General features: G+C 42.9%; 1 protein-coding gene across 2 annotated transcripts in view; it reads right to left on the bottom strand.

Annotated features, from left to right (window-relative positions):
• Positions 1 to 16,339, bottom strand: part of stxbp5a (syntaxin binding protein 5a (tomosyn)) — a 51,355-nt gene extending 35,016 nt beyond the window's left edge. For both annotated transcript variants that reach the window (XM_046873999.1, XM_046874000.1), the window contains exons 1-3: positions 15,489 to 16,339; positions 14,631 to 14,728; positions 1,812 to 1,893 (exon numbers count right to left, since the gene is read on the bottom strand). In XM_046873999.1, the coding sequence (XP_046729955.1) occupies positions 1,812 to 1,893; positions 14,631 to 14,728; positions 15,489 to 15,635 (327 nt within the window). In that variant the 5' untranslated portion in view covers positions 15,636 to 16,339. The remainder of the gene's footprint in view (positions 1 to 1,811; positions 1,894 to 14,630; positions 14,729 to 15,488) is intronic.
• Positions 16,340 to 18,642: the final 2,303 nt, after the last annotated feature.

The following is an 18,642-nucleotide window of genomic DNA, read 5'->3' as shown; positions in this document are numbered from 1 at the left end:
ATGTGCATGTGTGTGTGTGTGTGTGTGTGTGTGTGTGTGTGTGTGTGTGTGTGTGTGTGTGTGTGTGTGTGTGTATAAAGCAGCAGACCTTATGCCTTCTCCCACAGGCTATACTTGGTATGCTGAGTCACACACACACACACACACACACACACACACACACACACACCATACATTGAAAGAAAGTTTCTAGACAGAAGTGCTATTTATATCATCTGGTACCTTTTTCTCCCTAATAAAGGTCTGTTCAGGATGGAAATCCGATTGTGTTTAACGAGAGTTCAGTGTCCATGGCAACGCCTGGCACAAATACCTTCTGTTCAACAACTCTGTACAGTGTCTGACTTTTTTGAGCATCTTCATGAATCATACACACTTCCTTCAGGTTACAACAGCCCAAGGTGAAGCGTTAAAACGATTCCTAGCCGTGGATTTTTCACTTATATCATGCTCACTACCCATGACCAGTTCAAGCTCGTTACATCTCGAAAGTTGCTGCTCCGAATCGCACCCAGAGATAAAGTAGTGCCGTCAGATTACATTTAAACCATGAGATAGACAGTAGTGCTGCATCTCTGCCAACAATTAAGCTGTTGGAGTTATCTCCTGGTGCTTTTTCTTCTTTTTATTTCTCATTTTTGTCTCCAAATTCATCTTGAGCCGTTGATGAAAAGCATCGTATTCACCATAGTAGTTCCACCACATGCAGAAATACTCCATCAAAACATCTCCAATTCCTGCTTCACTCTGGATGGAACTGGATCCAGATGATACTATGGATGATTTCAATGGTTTGTAACCTTCTTAACTTCCAGCCGATCACAATCCAGCATTCAGACTGACCAAATTTTGAAAGTGTGAATCGCATCTTATTTCTGAAGCTAAAAGAAAACAGCGTTTCGATTTGATTAATTAATGATTTATTTGTTTGTTCGTTTTTAGTTCAGCATTTTCTGTCCCGCTTCAAGTTCACAGTGACTGTACATTTTTGAGATAGCAAAAACTCAAGTCTAGCAAAAAAAACAAACAAACAAACAAACAAAAGCAAATTAGCACCAAATTAGCGTACTATGAAAAAAAGACACCACCTGAACTTCCAGCCAATCAAAATCCAAGTCTAACCATCATATAAAAAACAATGATATTTCCCAGTTTCCTAGACTGAAGGACTTTCCCAGGCATGCTAGTTGCTGGCCGTGGTACTGTTTTAACATAAAAGGCACGTGCTGGCGAGTTCGGGAAATCGAAAATGGGCGGAGCCGTCCCACAGCAGTGTGAAAATTCTTCCTTTTGGCTTCGCACCCAGCCATCTTGGCTGGAACACACTGCTGTGGTGTGGAACGGAGCTGTGCCATGCTTCATACTGTGTTCTTGCAGGACACAGAAATAGCGCCCGGTTCTGCTCTGACGAAAATAGAGTAGCTGCCGCTGAGCCGCTTTATTTACACAGACTTTTTTTCTTTTTAATAAAGGAACACGATGAACCTCTTTCTCAGGAAAAGCGTGTGTTATAACGTTGGTGGACGCCTCACCGTCAGTGCTCACTTCTTGAACGTTCCGTTCGCTCTTATATTAGTGGTTTGGTCTTCTAGTTCAGGTGAAGGGAAAATGTCATGCTCCAAATACAATTGTGTACCTTTACTTTTGTGGTGAAGGTTTGGAAAAGAAGAACATATGTGTAAAAAAGTCAGGTGTCCCGATAGATAGATAGATAGATAGATAGATAGATAGATAGATAGATAGATAGATAGATAGATAGATAGATAGATAGATAGATAGATAGATAGATAGATAGATAGATATTCACTTACTTCGTTGATGAGGAACTGTAGCTGGATGACGGCTGCTCCGCTCTCATGCTGAGAGTAACATTCCACACCGGGACGACCGAATCTGCACCAGGAAGAGTCAAGGAATACAAATCCAGGATACGTTCCAAACAATGCGCTTTTTTATGTGGAAGCAATTTTCCTTTAGGACAACTGCACCAAAACCACCGACACCTACAGAAACATCTAAAGTAACATCTCCCACCATCAACACCCCCAACACCTACAGAAACATCTCCCACCATCAACACCATCAACACCTTCAGAAACATCTCCCAAAATCAACACCACCAACATCTACAAAACATCTCCCACCATCAACACCCCAACACCTACAGAAACATCTCCACCATCAACACCATCAACACCTACAGAAACATCTCCCAAAATCAACACCACCAACATCTACAAAACATCTCCCAACATCAACACCACCAGCATCTACAGAAACATCTCTCACCATCAACACCACCAACACCTACAGAAACATCTTCCACCACCAACACCTACAGAAACATCTCCCAACATCACCACCAACACCTACAGAAACATTTCCCAACATCACCACCAACACCTGCAGAAACATCTCCCAACACCAACACCACCAACACCTGCAGAAACATCTCCCAACACCAACACCTGCAGAAACATCTCCCAACACCAACACCACCAACACCTACAGAAACATCTCCCAACACCAACACTAACACCTACAGAAACATCTCCCAACACTAACACCACCAACACCTACAGAAACATCTCCCAACACTAACACCACCAACACCTACAGAAACATCTGCATAAGAGCAGCAATTTTTATGGTCTAGTGCCAGGCACAGAAAGTCATATCCCTCTCTCTCACGCACACACACACACGCACACACACACACACACACACACACACACACACACACACACACACACACACTGCTCTGACGCAAATATTTCTCCTACATACTGTATGTGTATTTTGTATGCACTTTCACACACTCTCCTACACACACACACACACACACACACACAGAGTATGATTAAACCATCTAATTCACTCTTCTACTCTACAGGAGACACGTTTGATTTATTAGAGGGAGCAAACAATTATGCCACAGCTGCAGATCGGGTTAATGTCGCTCGAATAAACACCGTTCACCGCTTGCAAACTCAGAAACACACACACACACACACACACACACACACACACACACACACACACACACACACAAACATGATTAATGACTGTATAAACCTACAGAAATAATTAAATCTACAGTAAATAATGTGGTGCATAAAACACTACTACAACCTTCATACAACATCACACACGTGCTGCAGCAGCTGATGATGAGGATGATGGTGATGAAAATATGATGATAAAAAATAACAACAAAAACAACAATAATAATAATAATAATAATATGATGATGATGATGATGATGATGATAAAAAAAAGTAATTATTATTAAAAAAAAAAAAATGATATTAAAAATTAATAAATAAATAAATAATAATATGATGATGATATTAATAATAAAAAATAAAGTATATAAAAAATAGCAATAATAATAATAATAATAATAATAATAATAATATCATGATGATGATAATAGTGATGATGAAAAAAGCAGGACATAATGATGCACAAGTGATCTTGGATCATATCTGTATGTTCACATGCAAAATCTGACCACATTAGTCGACATGATCAGATCAGACATATACATCGAATCCAAACTTATCCGTTGTCTCAAAATCGCTATTAAACCAGCATCGACCTGCATCCTGAACCCACACGACCTCCTCGACCTTTGTTCCATGTTCCTTAAAAATCTACTACAGATCAGCTTTAGCTGTGAACAAGAATAACAAAGGAATCTTTTTGCTCCTCATGTTCCTTCAATTGCCTGAGTCTGAACGTGGGTCATCTATAAAAACCACACAGCCTCATCATCATCATCATCATCATCATCCCACACCACCATGCTGATATACGGCTCCTTTTGGCTCTCAGACTGACACCTCATTCTCACCCGCCCACGCCATAATGTGGATCCTGTTGACAATTCGAGCTGTTCATCTCAGCTTATAAAGTGAGATGTTGCCGTGGTTCTTCCATGTTCCTGTACGATCAGTCTGGAGAGACCCCTGCACTGAATATACTAATGCCTTAACAACAACAAAAATCCCCTGCACAGTGTTGCAGAGGGGTGTGATGGGCTCCTGGAGGAAATCCAAGGTCTGGCTGCTGTCGACAAAATGAATGGCCATATGCTGTCTAAACTCCATTCACCACACGCACCAGTGTTGCTATACAACAAATTTGCAAAGAATTTAGACGATATATATGCTTTCCATGTTTGCACACTTCTCTTTATTTCACAACAAGACTAAAATACAAGGCATGAGGTTAAAGAGCTCTTGTTAAAGGCCATTGGGATCAAAACATGGTGAGATCGTGTGCTACCAAAAAGGTGACCAACAGAACCCTTCCTAAAGCTTGGCTCTCTGAGGCTTTGGTCAAGAAAGCGATCAACCAGGACCCTCCCTAAAGCTTTGCTGTCCAGGGCTGTGTTAAGGGGGAGACCAACTAGGACACTTTTTTATACTTTTGCAGTCTGGGGCTTTGTTCAAGAAGGTGACCACCCAGGACACTTTCTAAACCTTGGCTTTTCGGGGCTTTGATCAAGTAGCTGACCACCCAGCACCCTCTATGAAGCTTGTCTATCCAAGGTTTTGATCAAGTAAGTGACCAACCATAACCCCTCCTTCTTCTTTCGACTTCTCTCATTAGGGGGCGCCACAGCGGATCATCCGTCTCCATACCCCCCCGTCCTCTACATCTGCCTTCAACCCAACTACCTGCATGTCTTCCCTCACCACATCCATAAACCTCTTTCTTGCTCTTCCTCTTTTCCTCCTTCCTGGTGGCTCCATCCTCAGCATTCTCCTACTGATAGACCCCATGTCCCTCCTCTGCACATGTCCAAAACATCTCAATCTTTCCTCCCTCACCTTGTCTCCCAACAAACATCTCAACATCTTCAGCTCTGCTACCTCCAGAGCTCAATATAATACAAATGACCAAATAAAATCCACTGGGTTTTAACGCTAGATAAAGGCGAAAAATGGAGTGAGAATAAAGCGATCGATAAGAAAGCGATGAAGTAAGCGAGAGAGAAAGAGGACGGATGCAGGAAGTGATACAGAGAGAGGTACTAAGCTGTTATGAATAGTAAATCAATGATATTTAAACACGCGCCGTTGGAAACATTTAAACACTGTAACATCTGGAATGCAGAGTTGCTCAGTCGTGGAAACGTGATGCTTTGTTGGTCATTCAGACACTTAGTAAAGACTGATGGAGGTGAGGAAGTGTGGAGGCCTGGTTTGATTTCATCCCAAAGGTCCTTCAAGAAAGTTCCAGCTCTCAAGATCCACATATGGTCTTCCAAACACACTTTTTTGCACGATACATATTCATAAGCTGCTGGATCTCGTTTGAACTCGGGGTGAAGTGCAGAAGACATGCAGTGAAAGAGGGAAAGAACGAGAGAGGGGATGGAGTGAGAGAAGAGGAGGAAGCAGGTGAGATATTCTGTGTAATAATACTCCAACGGATCTGGATTGTTCTCCGTCTCATGAATAATGCAGCGCGAGCCGGCACCACCCGCGTGTATACTTCGCTACGTGCTAATATTTAACACTCGTGCATCATCATCATCACTGCATGCTGGAGAATTCCTGGTATTATCCAGATCTCATCCTGGAGGAGAACATCTCACTTCATCACTGTTTACAATCTCCTCATCAATAGTACACACACACACACACACACACACACACACACACACACACACACTTGGCAAAGCAGCGTGTAAGCAGGTCCTGCGTTCTGCACGACAAAACTCACTTCCTGACCTTCATCTCAACTCGTCCTGATCACAAAACATCAGATTATACATGCAAATGTATTGCGAGACACATGAGAGAGCAACCACAAGCTCGTTCCTGGCCTCAGGAGAAACGCAGCATGCTCCTCAACACACACACACACACACACACACACACACACACACACACACACATGTCACACAGGCTCCCGTTTTCTTCTCCAACATCAAAAGTGGGAGAAAAAAAACCCTCCTTCATCACATGAAGTTCCTCCTTCGTTCTCATTGGTTCGGTCTCCATTCATCAGTGTGTGATGTGTGTCATGCTGTGCTCTTCCTGAGGCCAGCTGTGCGCTTCTGATGGATCTCACACACGTTCCTCCCCACATCTGCATGCTGGGTGATTTTCAGGCTGTGGCTTCTAAAAAAATACCTTCTCCTCTCCTCTCTCCTCCTTTTCACTCTCTTTTCCTCTCTTACCTTCTCGTCTATTTCAATCTTTTATTTTCTTTTTATGTCTCCTTGTTTGTCTCCACTTTTCATTTCTCCTTCTCTTCTCTTCTCTTCTCCTTTTGTCTTATGTTTCTTCTCCACTTTTCCTTTCTTTTCTCTTTTTTCTCCCTGTCTTCCTTCACCTTTTTCACCTCTCCTCTTTTCTTCTTTGTTCTCCTCCTTCTCCTCTTGTCTCCCTTTTCTTTTCTCCTTTGCACTCTTCCTTTCCTTTCTTCTCATTTGTCTTCCACTTCTCTCTATTACCTTTTCCCTCTTCTCTTCTCTTCTCTTCTCTTCTCTCTTCTCTTCTCTTCTCTCTCTTCTCTTCTCTCTTCTCTTCATACAACTTTTCTCTCTTTTCCCTTTCACCTCTTTTTTCTTTTCCCCTTCTCCTGCCCACTCCTCTCTTCCTTTCACCTCTCATTGCTTTTTCTTTTTTTGTCTACCCTTTTCTTCTGCACTTTTTTCCCTTCAATCTCTCTCCTTTCCTCCTTCTCTTTTCTCGTCTCTTCTCCACTCATCTCTTACCTCACCTCTCCTTCCTTCTTCTCCCCTCTCTTTTCCCTTCCCTAATACCCTTTAGAAGATAAGGGATCACAACTGCAAGTAAGCACAGTGGAACATCCAAAAGCAGTGAAGACAATCTAACTTCACAAACTGGCTCCTCGCCCATCACTCATGGAGGTTCCTCAAGTCTTATGGAACTCTTGCAGGCATGGCTGCCCATCTCCAAGATCTTCAAGAAGCCAGAGAAGCTGAACAGGTGGCGCTGGAACAATTAATCGCTTCACTTCTTGCCAGAGTGGCTTCAGGACCATCGGTCTGCTCCATCTGACTCTCCTGTGGATGTGATGCAGCTGGCAGAGGACCTCTGATTCTTATCTACTGAGAAATTTCTTTTCTCCTTACAGGACACACATGATTTCCTGATTCCTGGAAGGAAGCCCAGGTGGATCAAATGTGGTGTTACAGAAGGCAAAGGGAAAATTCCAGACTAGCAAATCATGGAGGTTGTTCTTCTACCAATCCAGTTTTGGAGACATGACCACACTTATTTTTTGAACATCCCAATTCGCTTATGAATGTTAATGTAAAAAAAAAAGAAAAAAAACAAAGGGTTTAATGAATAGAAATAAAAAAGAACCACAGAAAGAAAGAAAGAAAGAAAGAAAGAAAGATACGTCAATGTGCTACACTATAAACGCAATTCCATGTAACGTGAGGAAACGTGCCAGTTTGAATCTATACATATTTGTGTTTGTGTGTGTGTGTGTGTGTGTGTGTGTGTGTGTGTGTGTGTGTGTGTGTGTGTTTTATGCAATGATGACGCATGTGCTCTGAACATCAGCCAGTACCTAGAAGGAGAAGTGTGGGTGTGACGCTCAGCAGCATCATCCCTAATCCTTTTACTTGTGTTTTCTTGCTTTTCCCTCATTCTCTCTTTCTTTCTCTCTCGATCTCACAGTCTCTCTCTCTCTCTCTCTCTCTCTCTCTCTCTCTCTCTCTTTCTCTCTCTCTTGCTTTCTTTTTCCCTCGTTTTCAAGCACCATGACAATTTGATCAGAGATACAAAACACAGCTATTCGCCGCAATACCCAAGGCCTGAGCGAATGAGACACATGGCCACATCTTTATATCTTGTCTCGTCTCATCATGCCTCGTCTTGTCTCCTTTCATCTCGTCTCATCGTAAGGTTTCTGTGCGTTTGTTTTTGAATTACATGAAAAAAAACGATCACAACATGATGGATGCGAGGAAGAAGGGCAGAAGTGAAAGGGGGCACGCACACACCGCTGTCTGCAACGACGCATTAGAAATGCATGACTCTGCAGCAGCGCGAGGAGGAACAGGGGATCTGGAAATCGTTACGAAAAGAGAGAGCGAGAAAAAGAGGAGAGAGGGAAAAAACGACATAGAAAAGGAGAGAGAGAGAGAGAGAGAGAGAGAGAGAGAGAGAGAGAGAGAGAGAAAGATCTTAAAGAGGACAAAAAATATCTGACAAATTTGACCATTTGACACAAAATCTGCAGCTTTGATTCAGGCTTGTGTGTGTGTGTGTGTGTGTGTGTGTGTGTGTGTGTGTGTGTGTGTGTGTAGGAGGCCAGGCGGAAAGAACGATTGCTACTGAAGAATCTTTTATTGCCACATTCAGCACCTCTGACACCGGACGCCTGAGCGCTCCAAGCAAATGCAAGAGACAGAAGCGAAAGAATAATAAAAAAAGAGAACGAGAACGAGAACAAGAAGAGGAAAGTATAAGTAGGTGTATAAACATGAAGAGAGAAAAAAGAAGGACGACACTTCAAACTCTAGACCTTCCAGATCTTTTGCTCTTTTGTCCATACAGTGTCTATAGACTGTCTCAATAGTGTTGCTGCAGGAGTCAAGGTTCTGGAAGAGTCTCAGTTTCTGGGGTAATCAGTGTTCCTGAAGGAGTCAGTGTTCCTGAAGGAGTCAGTGTTCCTGAAGGAGTCAGTGTTCCTAAAGGAGTCAGTGTTCCTAAAGGAGTCAGTGTGTCTGGAGGAATTTGTGTTTGTGAAGGAGTCTGTGTTTCTGGAGTAATCGGTTTTCCCAAAGGAGTCAATGTTCCTAAAGGAGTCAGTGTTTCTGGAGGAGTCACTGTTGTTGGAAGAGTCTGTGTTTCTGGATAAGTCAGTGTTTCTGAAAGAATTTGTGTTTCTTAGGGAGTCAGTGTTCCTAGAGGAGTTTGTTTTTTTGAGCAGTCTGTTTCTGGAGCAGTCGGTTTTTCTTCAAAAGTTAAGATTTTTGGAAGAGTCTGTGTTTCTGGAGAAGCCGGTGTTCCTGAAGGAGTCAGTGTTTCTGAAAGAATTTGTGTTTCTTGCAGAGTCAGTGTTTCTGGAGGAGTTAGTTTTCCTGAGCAGTCTATGTTTCTGGAGGAGTTAAGATTTTTGGATGAGTCAGTGTTCCTGAGGGAGTCAGTGTTCTAGAGGGAGTCATTTTGTTTTGTTTTTTAAAGTCAGTGTTTCTGTAGAAGTCTGTGTTTTTATAGAAATCAGTATTTCTGAAGGAATCAGTGTTTCTGAAGGAAATTTGTGCTTCTGAAGAAATCAATGTTTTCTAAGGAGTCAGTGTTCCTGAAGGAGTCAGTATTTAAAAAAAACTTGCCTGTGTAAAAGAGCATGGGATTGGTTCAAGGTAAAACATACACATACACAGAATTCTTTCCCGTCTGTCTTTACCATGATGTGTATCTGACATCACAGTCTAACAGGCAGGATTCATATCCACTCAGGCATAAAGACACAATCAGAGCCCTGGTCTATATGAGTGTGTGTGTGTGTGTGTGTGTGTGTGTGTGTGTGTGTGTGTGTCTGTCTGTCTGTCTCAACTTAGCATTAAAGCATTAAAAAGCAATGACTCAACAGGCCACGCAATGTTCAGCCATGTCCAGTTTTAAACCACCCCCACACCCCTATACACACACACACACACACACACACACACACACACACACACACACACACACACACACAATCATCTGCACCTATATGAGATCTACAGTATCACACAGCCACAAGAAAAATTATCCTTTTACAAAATACAATTATGAAAATTATGATATTTTTGTTTCGGTTTCTGACTCAGACACGGCTTTCTGGTGCCAATAGTATTTGGACACCCGACTTTTTTCAGATAGATGTGGTTCTCCTTTAAACTGTAACAACAATCTTGGAGGCACACAATTGTGTAAGACGTCGTTGGATGCTGTACCATGAGAACTAAAGGAGAACTAAAACCTGTTCCAGCATGACACTAAGTGCACTGTTCCATGAAGATCTACTTTCCATGAGGTTGGATGTGTGTGGAAGATCCTTAATGGTCTGCCATTGAGCTTAAATCCTATTGAACACCTTTGGGATTTTTTGGAACATCATCCCCAGGCCTCACCTCAGTACCTGATTTTAAAAATGGAAGGAATTAAATCTTTCCAGAAGAGTGGAGGTTATTATAGCAATCTAATGGTGCCCAGACCTAAAAAATAAATTCATGAAATAAAAGTAAATCTTTCAATTATTTACATAATGGCAAAACTTGAACGTGAAGAGTGAGACGAGAGATGAGACGAGACAAGATCGGGCAGATGAAAAAAGAGATCCTCCTGACTAGACAGAAAGGGTCTAGACTCCAGACTAGACATCACCAACATCAGTGCCTCACTTTACTAACACCTTTATGCAATCTCACAGATCTCAATGAAATGGTCATGTGGAACATCTTTCCAGAAGAAGAGTGGCGCTTATTATAAGAGTGAATAGAACCTAAATGTGGAACGGCGTGTCCACAAACTTTTGACTATTCAGTGTGCATTCATACCTTCATAATTTAATATTAGTATTTAAAGACTCTCCACGTCCACGTCGTCTCAGAGCTACGTCTCACTGGGGACACGACTCTCGTCCTACAACACGCATAAGGAGATAGACCCCAGACGCTCTCCGTGGTCCTGAATCCGTCTGACACGGGACATGGATCCTTCATATTTCTATCGATGCTTTTTTTCGGTTTGATATTCCTCTGAAGGCACGTTACTGGGGAGACGGCTGCGGCTGCGGCAGCAATAAAGTCTGATTATTTTTAGCTCTTATGTAAGAGCTCTTCCTCCTGCCCCACACAACAACAACTCTCTCCCTCTCTATTGAAAAAAAGGCCAAAGTTTACATGGTACTGCTTTATGCTTAATAACTGAAGGACTTGGAGAAAGTTGCAAAGAGAGAGAGAGAGAGAGAGAGAGAGAGAGAGAGAGAGAGAGAGAGAGAGAGAGCGAAAAGAGATTTTTTTATTTATTTGCATTTATTATTAGTATTTATTTATTTAATTTTAGAGAGAAATGTAGAAAATAAAAGAGAGAGAATAGAGGAAATGTGAGAGAGAAAAAAGTGATGAAGAGGAGAGGGATGAAAAGAAAAAGACGGTGAGAGAGAGAGAGAGAGAAAGAAAGAAAGAAAGAAAGAAAGAAAGAAAGAAAGAAAGAAAGAAAGAAAGAAAGAAAGAAAGAAAGAAAAAGAGAGGAATAAAAGAGAAAAAGGTGAGAGAGCTTGAGAGAGAAATAAAGAAAGAAAGAAGAGAGGGAGAAAAGAGAGGAAAATTAGGAGAGGAGGAGAAAGGGGAAAAAGAACGAGAAGCAAGATAAAAAGAAAAAGTGAGCGAGGATGAGAAAGAGAAAGAAGAGAGAGAAGAGAGCGAGATGAAGAGAAAAAGTGAGAGAAGAAGAAGAAAGAAAAGACATAAGAGAGGGGTGCAAGAGTGAAAAGGTGAGAAAGGATGAGCGATAGAGAAAGATAGAAGAAAGAGAAGAGAGGAGAAAAAATGGGAGAGAATAGGAGAGAGAAAGAGAGATAAAAAGAAAAGTGTGGGAGGATGAAAGAGAAGGAAAGAGAGAGACGGAAAGATGGCAAAAGCCATACATACAGAGCGAAAAAGAGAGAAGGAGAGAATACACTAGAACGACAGAAAAGAGAAGGTGATTGAGATACAGAGAGAAAAATGAGAGAGAGAAACAGGAAGAAGAAAGAATAAGAGAGTGATAGAGAGACAAAGACTAATAGACAATGAAGGAAATGGAAAAGGGAGAGAATGAAATAGTAGTAGAGAGAGAGAGAGAGAGAGAGAGAGAGAGAGAGAGAGAGAGAGAGAGCACACAAGAAAGACAGGAAAGGAAGAGCAACAGAAATAACGTATTCGAGACACAGAGAGAAAAAGTGAGAGTGAAAGAAGAACAGGGAGGATGAAAGAAAGACAAAGAGAGAGACAAATTGAGAAAGAGAGAGAGAAAAACTAATCGATAGGTAGAAAGTGAAAAAGAGAAAGAGAAATAGAGGGAGAAAGAAAGAAAGAGACATTGTGTGGGCCAAAAGTATTCGCACCCTATATTGAGAAATATGCATCTTTCCAAAAGTATTGGGACACCCAATTATTTTATCTTCTCTTTGCTTCTTTGTTAAATTGTTCCCCCAGGGAACTTGGGATCGAGGAGCACAGTTATTTTTCCGCTTCGCTCCAACTACGAGACCCAACCCTGTTCCGGACATCAAGCGCACCATGAACATCTGCTTTCCAGGAGTTCGATGTGCATGGAAGATCTTGAGTGGCCTCCTATAGAGCTTAAACCCTAGTGGGATGAATTTTTTTTTTTTTTTACTCTGACTGCACCTCCGGTCCTCCTCACCTACATCAGTACCTGATTTTAATGCAATTGTGGCTGGATGAAATCTCCCAAATCTCCCAAAAAAAATCTAGAGGAACATCTGTCCAGAAGAGTGGAGCTAATTATAAGAGAGAATGGAGACTAAATGTGGAATGGGACGCTGTTATTGCTTATCATAATGCTGTTTATGTTGTTTTTTTGGAGAATCTGATCGATAGAGAGAGTGATTGAGAGTGAGAGAGAGAGAGAGAGAGAGAGAGAGAGAGAGAGAGAGAGAGAGAGAAGGAAAGAAAGAGAGAGAGAGAGAGAGAGAGAGAGAGACAGAGAGAGAGAGCACTTTGAGTCTGCCATTTTCTATCCTTTGCACTTAATCCATTTTGCAAAAAGAACAACAACCACCAAGACACACACACACACACACACACACACACACACACACACACATACACATACACACACATACACACACACGTGACAGGCAAAGTTTAGCTACTTTTTACGACACACATACAGACAAGTGAATATTTTATAAGGTTGTTAAAGAGGAAAAAAGCTAAACCTCTTTTGTTGCTTCCTGCATGCAGCTGTAACTAAAAAGTGAAAAGTGTCCTGGGATGAGTAAAAAATGACGAGAAACGCAGGACAGCTCGGTTCATCCGACATTGGAAACATGCGAGAGTCTTTAGAGCTCGTTTTGAGACAAAAATACAAATTTGGATGGATTTCTCTCTCTCACTCAAGTCTCACATTCTCTTTCTCATTAACCTTTTTTCACACAATCTCAACCCTCTGCCACTTTAGATACATTAAGAGCCACAGATTTCGGTCTGAATGACGACGAAATCCTCGAGTCCGACTGCACATCCTGAACACGTCTTAGCTGTGTTTTTTTTGTTCGAGCGTGAAAAGAGGATTTCAGGTTTCAGCAAAAATATTTCATCCCTGCAAAGTCTAAAAAAAAGACAATATTTTCAAAACGAAACTGTCCGAACACATCTTTTCCTTTTTCTTTACGCGTTTTATACACGACACAAACTGCTACGTCTGGAATCCTGCTGCTTTCGAATCGCACCCAGAGACAAAGTAGTGGCATCAAATTCCATTTATTTCTACGAGAAAGTGCATCAGTGCTGCGTTTCGACTCGTAAACTGTTGCAGTTAACACCTGGTGCTGTTTTTTTCTTCCTATTTCTCGTTTTTGTCTCGTTTTCATCTTGTGCCTCACAAAAAAAAAAAAAAAAATCACCATAAGAAGGTCTTTAGGAAATGTCTACAATGTCTGTTTTACTCTGGATGGAATCAGATGTTATTATGTTTCGATTCGGGTTCGATTTAACTGGCAAATGCAAACAACTTGAACTTCCAGCCAATCAGAATCCAGTATTTAGACCAACCATTTGTCATAACTCAGACCCCATGTCCGAGTAGACATTACAATTAAGTGGCTCAATTCTCAATACAGAAGATTCTAGGTTTGACTCCTGGCTGGCTCGCCAAAACATTGTATATATAAACATATACACATAAGCAAATTTTCCTGCTTTACCAAGAAAACTGCAAACAGCCTGATTTTTTTTTCCTCTCAAGATCACACTGCAGAAGCCCAAAGGCATGAAACTGTACACTTCTCTTTATTCTTTTGTTCGGTAATCTTCTAGACGGCTCTGCTGCTTTGGCCTCTTGATCTGCCACTTTCTATCATCCTCATGGGCAAGAAGGAGGGGGGAGAAAAAAGCTGAGACAGACAAAATACTGAGAAGTAAGAACGAGCTTGAGAGTAAAGAATTCAAACTGGATACCGTATAACCGAGCAACAGTGGAGACTGCGGACTTGCAGACTGTACAGATTCAGCATGTAGTGGAAAAAATAGCGTATTCTAGAATTTATTCTGAGAGCTGAGGTTCATCGTTGAAGCTTTGATCAAAATCTATAGCTGCATGTTTCCTTTTATTTCCTTCGTTCGCCTTCATTCACTAATCCTGACCATCAAATAAGGTTTAGTCGCAAACTAAAAGGGTCGTTTCTACACTCAAAAGAGTTCTCCAGAGTCTCACTAACAACTAAAACAGGAGGGATCACACAAATCTTTCATGAAATTGGCTTCACGTTCAGGATCACGACGGGACACGTGGATGCTTTTCCATAGAGTCTGATAGTCAGTATGATGCAAAAGGTTTGAAAAGGTACTTACAGGTGATCTCTAAAAAGCAGCACACATGCCGAGTCAGCAAGACGCACTTGAGTATAAAGGATACAACCGCAAGTCTCCGCTCTGGGTCCCGATGGCAAGTATTTTCTGGACCGGGTCAAAGGCCATGGAAGATGGCTGGTATGGAAACCCATGGCGAACAGTCTGAAGGTGAAACACATGAAGAACGAAGCGGTAAATGCAGGATGTTACAGTAAATCTTTTGCAACATGGTGCTGGAATCATCTCTCTTCCTCTATCAACCTATTCATCTATCTGTCTGTTATTCTGGTGCTTCCTATGTTCTTCAGGCTGCTCTGCATCATTGCTGGTGTGTGTGTGTGTGTGTGTGTGAGTGTGAGAGAGAGAGAGAGAGAGAGAGAGAGAGAGAGAGAGAGAGAGAGAGAGAGAGATATTAGTCAGGAGTGCCAGAAATCAATTGTACTGACAGACTGACATAATCCCGAACACAACAGATTAGGCCAGATGTTGGATGTTTGCTGCTGTGTGTGTGTGTGTGTGTGTGTGTGTGTGCCTCACCGCTCTACACACCCCAGTGCACTATGCACGCATATACATCAATTGCGCACGCACACACACGCACACACATTTTCGTGTATGCACAACTGAACATTTAATTTGTCTATAGATAAATACGGACCGTGCGTAAAAATTGCACTGTATGTGCGCGTGCGTGCGTGCGTGTGTGTGTGTGTGTGCGTGTGTAGTGCATCTATTCATAAAGAATTTGAGTCCTTCGGTGGACACAGAAAGGGGTTTAATCCACGCTAATTAAACACGCTTGGCATCAAAGGTGGGAACCCGGCGCGCGCACGGTTGAATCCAGTGTGTACGGGTATCGATTGATTGATTGATTGATTGATTGATTGATTGATTGATTGAATCTCAGTAATTGCTCACCCACCTTGCAGAGCTGGAAGTGCTCGGACTGGAGCGTCTCCGGCAGGATGAAGTCGTTCTCCTTGGCCCCTGGCCCCAAATGCGACAACGCAGAAGGTGAGGAAACCGCCGTCAAGCCGTCCAGCACCTTTCGAATATTAAACTTCTTCATTTCCGCTTTCCTCCACCTTCACCCCCCTCCCGAGTTCAAGCGCGCGCGCACACACACACACGCGCGCAAATGCACACACGCACCCGCAAACACACACGCACCCGCGCGCGCGCTCGCGCGCACACACACTGCGTCAAGAAGGACCAGGCACCTGAGACGAGATATCAACGGTTCAGGGGGAGAGATGGGGGAGGTGGGAAGGAGGGGAAGCCGCTCGAGCTCGCATCGCTGTTCTTATTTATGGCATCTCAGGACGCGCGTGTCCACCGTCTCCTCCGCGTCCATGTCTTCAGCCTGCATGCGAACCAGGATGCGCGGTTTTTTTTTCTCCCCTTTCTTTTCTCTTATTTTTTTTTTCTTCCAGTGCTTCCAAGTGTATGAAGCTTTGCCCAAAATCAACGTCCCGCTGCGTCTCGGTGTCTCTGGCACTCTCCGGTCTCTCCGGTCCCTCCGGTCTCTCCGCCCTCCTCCTTCACCACTACCACCTCCTCAAATCGCCGGAACGGCTGCAGCGCCGCGACTGCGCATTACGCGAGCGCGGACGCGCGCGACACCCGGATGTTTCGCTCGAAAGGTGGACGAAAGCTCGCGTGCCGCCTCCGCCTCCGCCGCCGGTTTACCACGAGCGATGATGATGATGATGCGCGCCCGAGTGTCGCCTGAATGTCGCTGAGATTTTTGAGCGAGCGCTCGGCGTCACGTGACGAGCAACGTGGCGAGGCGAACGAGCAGAGGGGAGGAGTGAAGAGGGATGGAGAGGGAAAGAATGGGATGGAGAAAATTAATGGGTGGATGGAGAGGATGGATGGATGGAATTAATGAATGGATGGATATAGTGGATTAATAGGTAGATGGATGAAATGGATGGATGGATGGATGGAGAGGGATTGATGGATAGATGGAGAGGATTAATAGATGGAAGGAGAGGGAAGAATGAATGGATGGATGAAAGGATTCATTATTTAACTTCATTTATCCATCTATGGATGGAGAGGGATGGATAGAGGGATGGATGGATGGATGGATGGATGGATGGATTCATTATTCATCTTCATTCCTCCATCTATGGATGGAGAGGGATGGATGAATGGATGGATGGAGAGGAATGGATAGAGAGATCAATGGATTAATGGATGGATGGATGGATGGATGGATGGATGGATGGGATGATCGCTAAGATACTTCAAATGTACAATAATGAACAAAATCAATATCCTTGAAGCAAATCATGGAGCATCAGATGCTACTGTCCTGTATGGAGATCAGAAGCTTCATGAAAGCTCTCCCTGTTTTCAGCCACTCACAAGAATTGTCACAATACAAAGTCTTGGTTGGAGTGATGTAAAGCTCACCACCAGTGTGTTCCTGTGCTGTAAAAAACGTCTCCTCTGGAGAGATGAATTACGTATCACTATCTGACAGCTTGATAGATGAAGCTGGATGACAGGAGAACGCTCCCTCGAATGCAGAATGTGATGCAGTGAAAGAAGTGTGGTGTGATGAAGAACTGAGAAGGAGCTGGATTCGTTATTAGGGTTTGTTCTCAGCTCTGGGAAATGTTCATGTTCCTGCTACAATGTTTGAGAGTTCCACTGCCAATGTGTACAAAGCGAGGTCCATGCAGACATGGTGTGATGGAGTGTGTTGTAGAAGAACTGCAGTGACCTTCAACTGAGCCCTGACTCCAGTGGAAACCTATGGAATGATTTGGAACATCAGTTGAGAGCCAGGTCTTCAGATAAAAAAAGGGATGGGGGACAGGGATGCTTTGAGGAATTAAATAACTGAGTGGAAAGATGACAAAAACGACATAACAGTCATGATCGTGCCGGTTCCTCAAAACCCTGACAAAAATGGGAATTGGTGATGTTCTTGGGGTGTTTGCATGGAACAGGAGCACCTTGATGGTGAATATGCAAAACCCCTGAAATTATGAGGCATTAATTATTTTGGCATCAGCACAAAGATGATCTAATGAGACCAAGTTAGATCTTTCTGGAAGATTGGTGGTGGCAGGACTGTGCTATGCAGCAGCTCTTTGGCAGCTGAGATTATGGGATCTAGAATGGAACCACTTGAATGGAACGGGATGTCCAACAAGATCATATCCGGTTTAGAGATTAGTATGTTCTTGGGGCGTTTGGAAGGAGAACCTTGAGGAACCACTTTGAAGTTCATGCGTCAATAATGCACCATATTGCAGCATGTAATAACTGCTTTCCTTTCTTTATCAGGAGCATGGAGATGTGGAGAGACCCTTATAAGGTAAAGTATTTTCATTTACATACGAGGCACTGCACCGACCGATCTCTCGCCCGCCCGCCCACACACACACACACACACACACACACACACACACACACACACACACACACACACACACACTGATTTCTGTGAAGCTGCAGACACCACTGATTTAATGTCATGCTACTTCCTATTCAGCCTGGAGTGTCCCCTGTGTATCGGTCACCTTCGGTCTAATGATGGCAGTCGGAATTGTTCTTCACAAAGAGGGGGCAAAGTTCAATATGGCGTAACCATAGCGAAGCATCTCCTGCTTTATACGCTTCTGTCAACAAGCACGTGTGCACACCACGGGGCCTTCAGGAAAACTGATTGCTTTTATATAAATTCTAAGAAAGGCCATTGGCATGAATTGTATAGCAAAAGTATTGGGACAACTTCATCTAGACCCAAACCTGTGCTCGAAGCCAGTTCCATGAAGATCTTCTTTTTATTGGTTGGATGTGTGTGAAAGATCTCGAGTTTCCCTAAAGGAAGTGCAATAAAATGAAGATGAAGTCCTCCAAGAGATGGTCTTATCAATGAATAGAAACTCGTTCTTTCTTTCCACGACTCGTCGTCCCTCTTTTTTTAAATTTGAGACCACTTATATCCATTTTCCAGACCCCATTTCAGGTCCGATGATTTCTTCTCCTGAGAATGGTCCATGGTGTGGCAAAAGTATTAGGACACCCGACTTTTTCAGTCACAATTGTGCTTAGTG

The sequence above is a fragment of the Silurus meridionalis genome, chromosome 18, assembly GCF_014805685.1.
Source record: "Silurus meridionalis isolate SWU-2019-XX chromosome 18, ASM1480568v1, whole genome shotgun sequence".
NCBI classification, from domain to species: domain Eukaryota; kingdom Metazoa; phylum Chordata; class Actinopteri; order Siluriformes; family Siluridae; genus Silurus; species Silurus meridionalis.
The sequence above is the reverse complement of the archived record's forward strand: the minus strand, read 5'-3'. Positions and strand labels throughout refer to the sequence as shown.